Source organism: Penicillium verhagenii, assembly GCF_028828195.1.
Source record: "Penicillium verhagenii strain IBT 33310 chromosome Unknown utg000010l_segment0_segment0, whole genome shotgun sequence".
NCBI lineage: Eukaryota > Fungi > Ascomycota > Eurotiomycetes > Eurotiales > Aspergillaceae > Penicillium > Penicillium verhagenii.
Window position 1 is genome coordinate 883,806 of NW_026643174.1, and position 15,164 is coordinate 898,969.

Sequence of the window (15,164 nt, forward strand, 5' to 3'; positions counted from 1 at the left end):
CCCGATGACCCCTCTTCACAGTATTCCGGACTTAGATGGATAGATTCGGCATTGCCATGCTGTTGTAACCTGGCAATCTTGTGCTCTAGCTCATCGAGATAACTACTGATAGATTAGAGACTGGGTGGCGATTTGTAGAGGGATTTCGGATTCGTACCCTCTGGTGACAAGGATCTTCTGATCCCGATCATCAAAAATACACGTGAGCTTGCGCTTGTTGCAACCATCGCACGGCTGCGACCCCGAACATTTAATCTTTTGCCTGCGGCATCGGGTGCACCTGGGTCGAGTTAGTCGGGGTTCAAGAAGCTCAGCCCGTAGACGTCAGAGGTTGATTCATACGCATTCAATGATCTTTTTGTAACTCGTGCTGTGTTTCCTGCCATGAGATTTTTTGATTACGATGGCCGGATGTAGTGCCGTTTATCGGATTTAGGGCGAAATATCAATAGCACTGAGAATGCGGGGGATTCTGAGGTGGAGCTTATGCGTGTCCATCTTTATTCGGTAAGATAACGCGGCCACCAATCGCTTCATATACTTTGCCGATAAGGAAGATTGTCATTCTCGCCTCACGAACTTGCAAGAAATGAAGTCATGTGCTCTATGGTTATTCTGCAGATCAAAGGAAAATGTTCTGGATCCAAATAAATTTGTCCAGGAGTTTTAAGATACGCTACTTGGTAATGGCGCTGAACATTGTCGTATTCTGAGATACTTCCTCTTATCTTGTACAGGCCTTTGTTTCATGATTCATTGCCAGGCGAGTGGGAATAACTGACTTATCTATGTGTCATATTGATCTACCCCGGATGTAGATCTTGTGCACGTTCCTCTATGCGTTGGAAACCCTTAAAATTGACCACCGGGAAGCCTGCCGGTCTATATCGATGTGGTTTTATCACCGTCGGGCCCGCATCCGATACCCCACCAGTTCAGATATCAGTATCGCAGGATGTCAAGGGCACAATTGACTGTTCGTATCTAGTAGAGCCACCCCGAAGTTATTGCCCCACTATCTCAATGCTAAATTTATACTGAAATCATTGCTGGTGTCCAAAGTCGTTTCGTTATTTATGTATTCGAGGCCAGATCCACTATACCCGATCGGGAATAGCTGCAATCTCCTGTGCTGCCTTACATTGTGCCTTAGGCAGCTATTCAATACATGCGCAAATCTTGATTCCCACAGAATGTTATAGAAAGCGCCACCAAAAAAGGTAGGACTATAAGACTAATATCGACGGCTTACTGCAGGTATTCGTGTCCGGCTGTTTCGGGTCCCTCCGATCATCGAAACCCCAAATGCTCCCAGCGTAAGGATCACCATAATCAAAATTCCTGCGGTTAGCCCGCCCTTGATACCAACATCAAGGGAGCGCGTCCAAATAAGAATCAAAGGAACCCCGACAAGGATCGTTATCCCAACGAGTACCATGAGTATCGAGAAAACCCACCCAGGTATATTCGAAATACCCTCCAAAAATAAGGTCGGCAAAGCATCGCGAAATTCAGAGTCAGACTTTAGCCAAAAGGGAACACCCGCGAAGAAAAATGCAAGCACAACCATCGCAAGGCTGACAGGGAGCTTGATGCCAGCTTCCAGGTCCCGTGAACAAACCACCGCAATCGGTATTCCTGAGACAACACCGATCACTAGAACGAATTGGACGGCAAAGCCGAACAAAAGCCATAATTTCTGTCCTAGCCAAACGCATTGCGAGAGCGTCCATTTCACCCCGGTGATGACACTTGAACCAAGCAGGTTTGCGAACCACTGAAAGATAAGGAACATGGGTAGGGATCGAGATTGCACAGGCTGACCGTGCTTTTCTGCATATTTTCGAACATCGTATTTGACTACGGTCTTGAGACGAGAGACCCACTGGCTTCGCATGGTCATTCTCATCAAATAGGAAAATGCAGTCACGGAGATGGCTACGACGAAGAAATTCCAGATGGGGACGGGGTTGGTGAAAGGTTCAATCTGCATGCCGAAAACGGACGTGGAGAATGATAGAGGGATGAAGATAAATGCAAGCTCGGTGAGTCTCGTCACCGCATGGGCCTCATCGATCGATCGGCGACTCTCCAGCAGACCCATATTTGATGTTAGTGAAGCAGATGTGGCTTTCAGTCGCTCAATCATCTGATCAATATCATTCGGTAGAAGCTGGTATTTCCGAGTGCTAGTGCCTAGCTCGGCTAATCGCCCCGGTGAGGTGGTCGGTGGATCAACCTCGACCATGAATTCATATAGCGGACCCAAAGAGGCCTTGAGCTCGGGAAGTTCTCTTTGAGCACGGTTGATAATCTGACGCCAAAGACCCAACCGGTCTTCCATCTTTGTGTCATCTAAAATGTCAACTTCCACCTCGTCGAGAACTCGTCGCAAATGCTGAAGGAGAGTTAACGTATCCCGCCGAATAATCTCAAGCAAAGGCCCAAGAATACCGACTGGCTTTTGCTCCATGTCAAGTACCTCGCGAATAACAGCTTTAGTAGACTTGGTCTCGCTCAGTCTGGTACCAAACTCTACTGCAGGGCCAGTTGAGCGAAATATTTGGTTCAGATCAACAGCCAAAGCCTGGCGAGGTGCCATCTGCTTGACAATAACCTTTCCCGGAACCTCATCCTCCTCAGATTCATCTGACAGCACACTGGTTTCGACGCTTTCGACGGGCTTTCTGAATCTTCCTCTCCTGACCATGTCGGCCCAGATCCTGGAAAATGACCGGCCATCGCGGACACGCCGTGGCACAGCCTCGAATAGTCCACCGAGTCCTTCTTCCATCAAATCACTCTCCGGCACAGACTGCCGAGACATGATATCTTCCGATTGACTTGCATCGTCATGAAATTTCATCGGTCCCCAAAATTGGTGGTGCTCCCGTATCTCAGGTAGCGGATCAAGAAGCACAATAACTAGCAATAAGTCAATACTTGGTGAATGTCTTAGGATGATCTTATGTATTACCAATCTCAGTGCCTCGGCCTCGGAGCTGGCCCTTCCAGATCGATATCCTCTCCTCCAATCCACATTCTCTCTCCATCCTCACCGATTTTGTCGGATCCGTCCACAAATTCCACTCCAATCGAAATATGTTTGTAGTCACTGTGGTTTTGACATTACCATGACTAGTAAAGTGTTCGGTCGATTCTTCCAGAAGATCGCTCAAGTCCCGGTGCGAAAAATACGTGGGCTGTCGATAAACAGGTCGGATCCACTGGAAGGAAATATGGGATTTATGAAATGTTGCTGTCTTCCATGTTCGAGCCGGTGGCTCGTGGTATCTTGCCCCAGCATAATTGGAGTTCAACAAATGTTCTTCGAAAAACTCTGGGTTAATACTGAAGGTGATACCCAGACCATCGATAGTCGGCTTTGATAGATCTTCTACAAGAATGAGACGCCGAGTAATATTTGCATTCGCGTGACCCAGAATCGAGATATCATTATCTGTGACAATTCTTCTTGGCGTAGACATTACACCTTCAGAGTAGTCGTAAAATGTGATGGAGGTCTTGTTGTGTCTGGAGTAGCGACGGACACTTCCGTCTTTGAGATGGTCCAGCACGTTTGCGGCATTGTCAATAATCTTTTCATATGTAAGTCGACCTGATCCTTTCTTTTTGGTTTTTGGTAACATCATAAATTGTGTCATCGGAGGAGGACGAGGAGGAGGAAACCCTTCTATAGGAGGGGGAGGAGGTATTCCATGTATTTGTTCTGAAGGTTCGGACACTGCAGCTGGGGATGGTGATCGCGACGGCGACGGCGACGGCGATGTTGATGGTGAGGGCAATGATGGTGGCGGTGGTGATGGCGATGCCTGTAATTCAGATCTTGAGTCCTCGGAATGAGGACTCTCTGGCTGTAGCCCCAAATCCTCATTGCGCAAAGATCGCGATACCGAATCATCTCCAGCATCGTTAGTGTAGCGCGACTGCTGAGTATTGTGATCAGATATAGATGCAGAGCGGGAGTCAGAGAAGATTATCAAGGCTTCGGGGGCCTCGTCTTGTGTATTTGAAGCATCGTGCTGGTTACTATTGGCCGAGCTTGTTTGCCCTTCTGACGCGATGCTTTCCTCTGTGTATACTGGCTGCGCTGGTAAAGAATCGTTTTCCTGCCGCTCCTCGACGATGTTTAAGTCATCAAAGTCCCCATCGGGCGGCTCGTATATGTGAGTCTCGTGGGGTTGCTCGATAGGTGGCTCCGGATCGTCTGGTTGATTCAACCATTCTCGGACCCGGTCAGAATTCCGGTCTTCGGCCATCTGCACCAAATTGTTTGTTTATAAGACATCCATATTCTGGCTCCGGACAAAAATAATTGAGGAAATGAGCCCCAGGACCCCAGCGATCAGAGCTGAACTGGACCGTGCACAATATCATTGCCTAAGTTGGACTAGGGCTGACCACGTACAAAGTGAGATTCCCCGCCCACATCGCATATGGAGGTGTTAAACATACTACAAATTTTGTAACGCTGTAACGATCACTTTTTGAGCGTGAAATTCGTTTTTATTACGGTAACGTTTTCGATCGTTTTGAGTTGCAAGGAATTTGGCGCGCGCTGCCTATGATCTACTAGTACCTAAGGCCCCCAGACAAAGGCTCCGCAAAACCCGTAACGCGGCCCCATTTTACACAAAATCAATAAAATGCTTTAAAATTGTCACATAACTTCGTTTGTTAGGAAGTTGTCGGAGAAAAAAAAATATACGATATACTTATTCCATTTAGAAAAAAAAGGGCATAAAAACTAGTGGCAGTCTCTGCAACCTAGGATCTAGCCTGACATGAACGACCCTCTGGACTCGTCGGATTTATCCCCAAACCAAGTGTCTCCAGCAATTTCCAACAGCCATTGAATCGGCGAATAGCGCGGTGAAAATTGAGCATAAGGTGGAAGAAAATGCTGTTTATCTCTTGATAACGGACTTGATAATAGACTTGATCGTGGACTTGGTATTAGACTTGATATTAGACTTGATATTAGACTTGTGGACTTGAGAAGTATGGGCTGACTAGTATTATATGACATGTGTTAGCATGAGGATGATATGTGTTTAGATTAACCCCCTTTTTTGTCTTTCTGAAGAATTCCAATGCATGGTGGTCGGTAATGATTGTAAAAGGTTTCTCTCAACCATCATCGATTCCAATTCCACACCTAACTCCGTTCCTTAACATGGCTACAGTAGCCTCACTAGTACGATCTACTTCGCGCGGCTCAGACCACGAATCATCCTATGCATCACCTCTCATCACCCAAATGATTGGAGGTGTACCTGATAGCGAATCCCTGCGGAAGCATACAGTCTAACCACGGGGATGGGAAACTTGGAGCTGATGGACGGAAGCGTCGGTCCTTTGGCAGCAGTGATGATGAAGGCGGGTTCACTTACGATAATCTTCCACTCCGTTTCGGCCCTGCAAAGGATGAGATAATGAGATTCCTGGACGAGCAAGGCCTGATGGCAGTCAATGTGGAAATCGTCAACACGGATTCATACTGAATATCTCCGTGTCGGGGGCCCGTACCTGTGCTCCATCCCCACAGAGGATGCAGCAGTACCTCAAAAGCAACCTCACTTTCTGTTGACTTGCTTCGAAACCCCGGATGAACAGGTGCTTGGCAACAAGATTCTCCAAATCTTCGATGGATACCATCTCACACAACGTGGCTCTAAGTTTTCTTTTTTGGCCAGGAAGTCCATCATCAACCCCGAGCCACAGCTCCGCTTCACCCTTTACATCCCCGCAGAGCGAGGCACATTCTTTTTGTATGAGGAGAGTTTATTGCACCATCGACGTAAATTTGAATTTTACGATCAAAACGCGCTTTGCCTCATCATTGTCACTCTTCACTCAGTCTGTCAAGCAGAGAGATACTCAGGATCATAATGAGCAGCCCCAGGCTAACAAATCCAATGAGAACCACCGCAAGCCACCCCAGCACCATCGCTGCTGTCCCAATATGCCCCGAAACGGTACCATAAGTGAGTGTCTCTACCATCGATGCTGTCGAGCTGCTGTTAATGTGCTGCCACAGCACCGAAATAAAAGCAAACCCGAAAGAAATACTGATTAATCCCAAAGCCGCTTGTGAGACCGGTCGTGAAGGAAACGGCTTAACTTCTATATCTGACCCAGTGTCGTTTGTTTCTGTATGCCACCCGGGAAATGTTGCCAATAGCAGAAAGCAGACAAAAGTAAGAATAACAGATACGTAACTGGATAAAATTGTCAGCAGCTGATCAACATTATCTAGCGGAACTTCAGGTAAACGCAAAACGAATGAATGAGCCGGTGAAACTGACAGTAGGCCATCAAAGACGATCTTGGTTCTGAACTCCTCGGCCATTAAGATTAAATTGAGCGGATCCGGTGTGAATTCCGTCGTAACATTCCCAATGACACTTGTTGTCCTCTCGGTTTTGAGGATATTCGCCAATGTCTTGGCACTGCTGGAGCACACGCGCCCCTCGTCACTTTGCGACATGCAGAGCCCCATATACCCCGCACGCACCTCAAGTGTCGAGCTCTGGGTCGAACCCGACTCCGAGATATTATGAACGGCCGACTGAATCATCGTGCTCACTTGCGCAGCATTTATTGTCAACTCAGAGCTGTTGGTATATCGCAGTGATAGTAAATAGACATTACTGAGGCTATCCGAGCTTGTGCAGCCCGCCAGTAGAATTGCTGCAAGGGGTACGCGTGAGTCAAGTGTACGCGAGAATCATAATGAACCCAAACCTTTCGATCTCTCTTACATATTAAAGTTATAGCTCCCATGGAAATCAACATAAGAATATGGTGATAGCCGAGGAATGGAAGGGATCGGCCTATTCGCATTTGGATATTGTGTCGCGTCAGCACATATTGATCTTTCAGATCAGGATAATACTAGTACAGAGGCCAACCTACCACAAAACACCTGAAAGGACCCCATGGTGCGACGGGTGAAACAGAGTACTAGTAAGGGGAATTGTAATCACTGCAATTTTCACTTGATGAGACGTTAGTTCAGGGTCCTATAACCTCACCCAGAGGCTCGCAAGCGTAGGAAATGCCCTGCAGCTGTCACGAAATGTCTGACAGATTCTCTCGGCTTGTTTTTTTTTTGGCAGCCTCGTAGCGCTAGGTGAATCTAGGCTTAGCTGCCTATCCGCCATCTGCAGCTTACGGTGCGTGTGCACTCATATCTTGGCCGTCGTTTTAACGTGATCAAGTGACTGTAAGCCTGCCACTTTCACGCTAGTATGCGGGCCGTGGCCCGTCCGACCAAAACAACCCACTTTTCCGTAATATCCACACCTCGGCCCAGATACGAGGTTATCAAGAAAAGTGGAAATTGGAGCCGACTCGATGACATTTCATCTTGAATTGACAGAATACGAGATACTTTGAAAATTTTGTATTCATTCAAATCAACCCACGCGGGTAGATTTTGAAACAGTTGGTATTGGGCGTAATCTTGCCCATGGTCAAAGTATGGGTGCGTCTAAGAACCTTGAACCACAAGCTGGATATCCATCTCAAAGGCATCTATTAGGTACCTTAGTAGCAGGTTCCATGTTATGAAGTTAAGAATAAAGACTGGTGCTCAATAAATATGCAAATTTTATTCCAAGGTTGTTGTTCCAGTGCATCCTGGAGAGTTTTTAGCACTTGAGTAGACATCTTGTTCCATGAAAGGCTGAGACGGGATGTACATGTACATGCGCATGTGCGTACTATACTATGAATATATACAATGTACATCCATCAACGATCCATCGATCTATGAGCTCCAATTCCGATCAATTGATGTCCAGAACCTTCTTTGAACACGAACGAGAACCTTGCACATGTGGAATACTTGAATTGATCCTTCTTGAAAAGTCGACTAATCAATTTAGGTACAGCCTGCTTTTTCACTGACCTCCCTAAGCAAGCTTGAGCAATTCAAAAATGTACTGATTTTCGAATGTTGTCAAACCCCGACATCTTTTACCAATGCTGTTCGCTAATCGCAACTTGGTCCACATCAACCCCCTCCACAAACCACCGTCCTTCGCCATTACCATCCGGGCCAAGAACCAGGTCGTTCCCACTCATCATGCGCTTACGCATCTTGCCAGTCTCCCAATCAAAAGTCCAATCCTCCAACCCATAACACCTCTTCCAGCGCATGCCATCACTCATGTCCTGATATTCATACCAAAACTGGACAGCGATCCGATCCTCACTAAAAGAGAAGAGCTCTTTACGCAGCCGATAACTGCTCTCCCGTTTCCATTTTGCAGTCAAGAATTCAACAATCTTTTCGGTGCCCGAGAAAAAGGATGTTCGGTTCCGCCAGATACAATCCGAGGTGTAGGCCTGGGCAACGCGCGCGGGGTCCCTGTCGCATGGTCAACTACGTCATTTACGGGTAACTGTGCACTGCGGCAAACAAAACACTGAGGCTTCACAACGGGAACGAAATGGAAAAAGGGGGGGGAAATATTGGAAAGTGTATAGACCGGACAGACCGGAAAGGGCATGCCCGCGTGTGCGCAGGGTTTCTCGCACGGACAAACATTGCGGTGGGAGGAATGCAAGGGATAGGGATATTTAGCGCCCTTTCTTCGACCATGTGGTTGATTCAGGGACCAGGGTGAAGAGATCGTCTGAACTTACTGGGTGTTCCACATATTCTGGGCTGCCTTGACTTTCTTGCGTGCGGTCTGCTCTGTGAAGGGGGGTTTGATGTCCGCCATGACTATAGATTCAAAACCAAGTAGATGGATGTGAGTGGAATAGAACAGGAAGTTGAGTTTGAGCGACCGGAGAAATTATCGCGACTAGTTTTTATATTGCCAGAACAGCGATTTGAAGGTTTATTTGGGACAGAATTTTGAATGGCAAATCAATCACCGAGTACATAGGTAGTTCAATTACGACGACTGTTACATACTACTAGTTGTACGGGGTTTGGAACCGGGGTTTGAAATGTGCATGGCGATTTTGTGGAGTTTAAAGATGTTCCAGCCAATTATCGTTTGAGAGTAAATGGATTAGCGTGTTTCTAAGCTCGATTCTGCAACATTGAACATCTGAATAACCAACTTGTGTATTTGGCCCCCAACTTAGGCCCCGGGACTCTCCGTAGCAGGATCGGATAGGTAGGCAGGTCAACTGGTGCACATGTGTAGCTCAAGCGTTCTCAAGTAAAAAAAAAAAAAACATCCGCAGACTCAAGCGCTTCTGTGCAAGGTTTGGTTTACCTGGTACTAATGGACATGCAAGTTTACATACATAACTTGATCTGGGCTGCCCATCAATTGATTGATACCTAGTAGATATTAGCCTTGATTCAAAGAAACCTCCTTCAAAATGTTGTCCCAGACTGGACTGGTGTACATACATGTTTGTATGGAAACATATATGTATTGATACTCTGCATAAATTGATGTACATGTAGTATGTATATTTCCCACATGCAGATGTATGTACAGGTTGGAGGTAGAAATATGTACTATATATATCGGCTCGCTCCCGCAACATTGAACCTGTTCACACCTGCCCACATGTGCAGATTACCTAACAATTGAACACCTAGGTAGATGGATCCCTCACTTGGGCCGGATATACACTCGTGGACATATGATACCAGTACTAATTGACACTTTCTTCCATGTCTGCTTATCAAGAAATGAAGCTATGTAGTACAGGAATAGAAAAGTAGTATAAATTGTACATAGTGGGGTCCTCGGGTAGCGGAGATCCCGGAGCTGGGCATCACTGTATAAGTAATTAAGTATAGTGTGCACGGTACCGCTTCCAAGCTGTCCACGAAGCCAGCCCAAATTGATTTTGAATAGAAAAAAACAGGATTGAACCACGGCAATCTCCATTGCGAATTAGATTTGTGAAGGACTCCAGGGCGTGGAATGTCGAGGGTGAAATGTGGATTGAACCCCCTGTCCACGGGCCACGATAAACGATAAGCGTGTACAAACATTGCCCTCTCCCTGCAGTTACCCGCCGATGGAATGCTTACCACTTTCCCTTTTTTTTGCTCCAATTATTGGATTTTAGCTTGCTACAGAGACGCTTCTTTCTAATTGGGGTTTTAATTTCCCCATAGCTAGACGATCAGCCGGAAGGTTTAGTTGCAAGTGTCTCACAGGTGTTAGCGTCAACGGTGTAGTAAACAAAACGTCATTGCGGGAAAGAATGGGAACAACTTGTAGTCTATAGTGAAAAAAAAAAAAAAAAAAGAGTGAGATAAAGCCACTTGGAGAATGAATTAAGAATAGTCGAAGATAGAGAAACTTCTAGTGGATGCTAGAAAACAATTACAAAGGTATAGGGCTAGTTGAACTGGAAGGTGGAAAATACGCTATAGTAGAAGGTGCATTCCAGAGGAGCGATGATGAGGTGGAATCTGATTTCTGCATTCATTCCACAACAGTGGTGCTGAGGCATGCCACACTACCTTTCTTTCCCACCCATCTTTCTTTTGATCTTGTCCCCCGGAGCCACCATTTTGTGACAACCTCTTGTTCCTTGTGTCCAACGCCATTGTTGATTCGGGTTTACAGCTCCCGCAACGTCTCTCGTTTTGCATCTTGGACCCGTCATGTTGCGTTAATCAACCACTTGTCACTCTTTAATCTCCTGAGACTGCTCTAGCCGATCCTTAATCATATTTTCTTTCCAAAAAAACACTCACCGTGAGTGTCGAGGACCGTCTTTTTTGTGTTTTCTTTTTTCCACACCGACCAAATGTAAGCCGATTCAATACACGCATCAACGGATTCACTACTGACGGGTAGCTTGGATTCCAGTTCCAACTAACCCACGAAAACATTTCAGAACAAACATCTTTCCCACAGTTGTCGATACAGATCTACCAAGGTTACAAACATGGATCAAGTAATGTTGGATTTGGATGACCCTCTTCGGAGGCGTCAGCCCTTTACGGATGCCTCGAGCAGAATCAACCACAGCAGGTCACCAAAAGTGGAAACACCGCGCGTCAAAGTGGAGGAATTTCACGAGCTCAAGACCCCAGACCGAATGTCGGTGATCATGAGCCCAACCCCTCGCGACAAAGAGAATCAGCGCCTATCCGTGGCCAATGATTGGCAAACAGAGTCAGCTCGCAACTCAGTGGTCTCGGCGGCGTCAATTTTGTCCGGCAAAGGAAAAAGAAAGACACATGTTGGTCCATGGCAGTTGGGCAGGACCTTGGGTAAAGGTGCGACAGGTCGAGTGCGACTGGCAAAGCATGCTGTCACTGGACAGACTGCGGCTATCAAGATTGTGTCGAAGAAGTCTGCCGCTATGGTACAGAGCGAGAGCATTGCTGCGATGGATCGAAACTCCAGCAACTTTACAGGCCATTCGGGTGCCCGACAGATGCCCTGTGGAATCGAGCGTGAGGTTGTGATTATGAAGTTGATCGAACACTCCAACGTTATCAGCTTGTATGACGTTTGGGAAAACCGTGGAGAGTTGTGAGTCAAATATGAAAGCGGAGTGCGTGCCTTGCATTGAAGTCCTAACGATCTATAGGTATCTTGTTCTCGAGTACGTGGAAGGAGGAGAGCTGTTCGATTATGTCTCTCAGAACGGACCCCTGCCTGAAGAAGAAGCTGTTAGATTATTCCGTCAGATTATCGCAGGCTTGGGATATTGTCATAGATTCAACATTTGCCACCGCGATTTGAAGCCTGAGAATATTTTACTCGATGGAAATCACAATGTCAAGCTCGCAGACTTTGGTATGGCTGCGCTCCAACCTGCAGGGCATTGGCTCAATACTTCCTGTGGAAGTCCCCACTATGCGGCTCCCGAAATCATTTACGGTCGGAAGTATCGAGGTGATCGAGCCGATATGTGGAGCTGTGGAATTATCTTGTATGCTCTTTTGACGGGATACCTGCCTTTTGATGGCGGTGACTTGCCCAATACACTGCGCTTGGTGAAGAAGGGTGACTACATGATCCCTCCCGAGCTGAGTGACGAGGCAGCCAACCTTATTACACGGATTCTGCAAAAGCGACCGGAAGACCGTATTACCATGCCGGAGATTTGGGCCCATCCCCTTTTGACAAAGTATGAAAAGTTGCACAACGCAATGGCGGACTATTATATCGGACCTCCTCCACCTCTGTCCATCAAGGACTGTGGTGATCCAGTGTCTAGCCGCCACGACATTGACATGGATATTCTTCGAAATCTGCAGACTTTGTGGCACGATGTGAAGCCAGAGGGCTTGATAATGAGAGTCATGTCGCTTGAGTAAGTACTTTGAAGAATTACCTTGACTGAGATGGTATACTAACAAGATAAAAAGGCCCACACACGAGAGAATGTTCTACAACTCACTTGTCAAATTTCGTGATGAGCAACTGGAGAACTACCAAGGCCAGCCACTCGAGTACTCTGCGAGTGACTATCATCACATTTCAAAATATGTTGAAAGATCGCAAAGGGGACGCAGCGAAACTGGAGGAACCAATTCTACACGACGATCGCACGTTTCAGTCGTGAAGAATTTACACCGCCGAATCGGTCATACTAGCCAGGAACCAATGTCTCCTGCGAGTGTGAAAAGCTACGACCCCTTCAGGTCGCCCAAAACGCGGGGCACTGCTGCTGAGGCCAAGTTTGCACAAATCACAGTTCACCATGCAGTGCCAGAGATTCCCGAGCGTGGCGAAGTGTCCCCCGCCGGAAAGCCTACGCCTTCTATTATGGAAGAGGAAGAGCCTGCGGATGATGAGGATGTCACAGACTCACCATTCACTGTCCTACAAAAGAGAAAGCACAAGCCTAACTCGATGAAGTCTTTGCATTCCACGAAGATGCCCCACTCTAGTTCTCGAGTTCCCGGGCTATCAACCCATTCAACAAGTTATCACCGAAATGTTTCCTTCCGCCATGCTCGCAATCGTTCGCATGGATCAACTAAGCCCAAGCGCAGGAAGACTGCCCTGCACCAGCAGGGTGAGTTGAAACGGTCTCCTAGTGCTGCTAGCTTGCAGATGATTGCCACCGGATTGTCAGTTCCCGATATGCCAAGCAGTCCCCCTCTTCCAGCCCAGCCCACAGTTGTTCGAGGTGGACACAAGGTCAAGAGCGTCGACCAAAACAAGCGATTCCGCCAACCAGACTTTGTTTGGAAAGAGGACGCCCGCAAGGTTTCGCACGAATTGAGTCAAATTTGTGAAGAGGCATTCAATGGTAGCTCCGTGACAACTATTCGTACTGCTAGTACAGGCACTGAGATGGGATACGAGACCCCCACGACGCCAGTCTCTATTGCGAGCCCGGAGCGAGTTGAGATGCCTGCGAAGCCCCCGACCAGGACCAGTCTTCACCCGCCTAGGGAGTCCAGCCGATCGTACAGTATCCAGGAGTTAACTGAGACTCGTCAAAAGCTTATCGAGCATAGCCTTGGTCGCACCGATAATATTCCAGGGTACTTGTCTGGGGTCATTGGTCATCTAGATCGTTTGATTGAAGAAGATCAATCGAGAAAATGTCTCCAAGGACTGGGTGAAAACGAGCCACAATTCGTCGATCCATTCCTTGTGCCGACTCCAGCTACTCGTGATACTTCCTTGCCAGCAATCCACGAAGAATTCGCAAGTCCTGTTCGTGGTACCCCTGAGGAAGTTAGCCCCAAGCGGAAGCCTAAGCTGCGTCACACTGGTCGTAGCAGTGATGGAAAGGCAACCATCCGAATGGTTCCCCATAGCTCCCTCCGCTCCATGGAGGAGGTAAAACCGTTAACCATCCGCAAGAAGCATCAGGTGGCTGACTCTAATCCTCATTCTGTGAATAAACCTCGCGCTTTCTCAGCCGACTCTCGACAGAGCCGCCACCCTGGTGGTCTGGACCCCATAAGCGAAGTTCCCGGATCCCCCACAAAAGAAGACAAAGGTACAGAAAACAAGAAGTGGTCTTGGTTCAGGACCCGTTCGCAAAACTCAGACTCATTGCCTACACTTCCACGCAAAGACACCCCTTCCATTATCCCGAGTAATGGGACAGTCATTGTCAACCCCCCACAAGAGCTACAATCTCCTGCCTCTCCTACCCGCCTGGAGGGAGATCGGATTCCTACCCGGAAAACCTCGATGGAGCGATTTGGAGGTGCTTTGAAGAAGCTCGTGACGAAGAAATCAAACAAAAACCCGCAGTCAGGGATTGGTATGTTCAATCGCCTCAGCTGTATAGAGCTTCCACTAAGAAAACTCAAAGACAATCTCCAACCCAAGGATCCCCGCCACTCAGAATTACTATGCAAGGGCTACCCCGATACGGACAGTTCCTTTGAAGCCGATGACCCACAGAACCCATTCCAGAATAAACGCCGATCAATTGCAAATCACAACTGGTTTGCTCGTGTCTTCCAAATCAAACCTGCAACTCGCGTTCTTGCCTTGAATACCAGCAAGGCGAAGGGTTGTAAGGTCGTTCATCATCTCCTTCGCGATTGGGAAGATTATGGAATGGAGGACGTCCGCATGGACAAAGTCAACAGTATTGTTCACGGCCGTGTTGGGGAGGTCAACTGTGAGTTTCTACTGTTCTGTTTCTGTGACTTGATGCTAATTTGGTTTAGTTCTCCGACTACGTGAGGTTGAATTCACTGCTGAATTCTACACCGTCCTGGAGCATGGCCGAAAAGCCAACTTGAGTTTGGTCAAGTTCAAACAAGAACGTGGTGCAGCCTCCTCATTCAATAAGGTGGTTGACACTGTTCAGCAGATCATGAAGTCTCGTGGTCTCATTGTCGAAGATAACGCACGAGCAAAGAAGATGGCCCGCGTACTCGACACAATCCCCGGCTCCTAATCTCCTCCACACTCATCCTAAGCTTTCTTATTTAACCCTATTCACCTGACCTTAGTCCTTCGTTTATTCCGCATTCATGCGTTTCAGCCTGTAAAAGCAACCACTGCATCTCATTTCGTCTTATCCCATCCATACAACCACCCCCTTCATCTGACAATTTCTCCCCGCCCTCTTACCGAGCACTGCCGCTTTCAGTCGACTCATTCATTCTTTTTATCCCATTCTCTCATACAAATATCACTGGACTGTGATTTTGTTCGATGTCTAACCCCCTTATCCATGCCATATTCTACGTTATTTTGCATTTTATT

General features: G+C 47.3%; 6 protein-coding genes across 6 annotated transcripts; 2 read left to right on the top strand and 4 right to left on the bottom strand.

Moving 5' to 3' along the window:
- Nucleotides 1-1,234: 1,234 nt before the first annotated feature.
- Nucleotides 1,235-2,866, bottom strand: N7466_010203 (uncharacterized protein; the record flags this gene model as incomplete). The annotated part of the gene is made up of 1 exon (XM_057169592.1): nt 1,235-2,866. One exon carries the CDS (start codon nt 2,864-2,866, stop codon nt 1,235-1,237), a length of 1,632 nt encoding a protein of 543 aa, XP_057016983.1.
- Nucleotides 2,867-2,966: 100 nt separating this feature from the next.
- N7466_010204 (Mg2+ transporter protein CorA-like/Zinc transport protein ZntB) lies at nt 2,967-4,280 on the bottom strand (the record flags this gene model as incomplete). The annotated part of the gene is made up of 1 exon (XM_057169593.1): nt 2,967-4,280. The coding sequence occupies one exon, from the start codon at nt 4,278-4,280 to the stop codon at nt 2,967-2,969; it is 1,314 nt and encodes a 437-aa protein (XP_057016984.1).
- A 917-nt stretch (nt 4,281-5,197) lies between these two features.
- Nucleotides 5,198-5,525, top strand: N7466_010205 (uncharacterized protein; the record flags this gene model as incomplete). Its single annotated transcript, XM_057169594.1, has 2 exons — nt 5,198-5,293; nt 5,328-5,525. The coding sequence occupies 2 exons, from the start codon at nt 5,198-5,200 to the stop codon at nt 5,523-5,525; spliced, it is 294 nt and encodes a 97-aa protein (XP_057016985.1).
- A 341-nt stretch (nt 5,526-5,866) lies between these two features.
- Nucleotides 5,867-6,601, bottom strand: N7466_010206 (Fig1 domain-containing protein; the record flags this gene model as incomplete). The annotated part of the gene is made up of 1 exon (XM_057169595.1): nt 5,867-6,601. The coding sequence occupies one exon, from the start codon at nt 6,599-6,601 to the stop codon at nt 5,867-5,869; it is 735 nt and encodes a 244-aa protein (XP_057016986.1).
- A 1,403-nt stretch (nt 6,602-8,004) lies between these two features.
- N7466_010207 (nuclear transport factor 2 family protein) lies at nt 8,005-8,756 on the bottom strand (the record flags this gene model as incomplete). Its single annotated transcript, XM_057169596.1, has 2 exons — nt 8,005-8,398; nt 8,677-8,756. 2 exons carry the CDS (start codon nt 8,754-8,756, stop codon nt 8,005-8,007), a joined length of 474 nt encoding a protein of 157 aa, XP_057016987.1.
- A 2,152-nt stretch (nt 8,757-10,908) lies between these two features.
- On the top strand, nt 10,909-14,853 carry N7466_010208 (serine/threonine-protein kinase; the record flags this gene model as incomplete). Its single annotated transcript, XM_057169597.1, has 5 exons — nt 10,909-11,501; nt 11,560-12,288; nt 12,344-14,205; nt 14,257-14,571; nt 14,621-14,853. 5 exons carry the CDS (start codon nt 10,909-10,911, stop codon nt 14,851-14,853), a joined length of 3,732 nt encoding a protein of 1,243 aa, XP_057016988.1.
- Between the last annotated feature and the right edge of the window lie 311 nt (nt 14,854-15,164).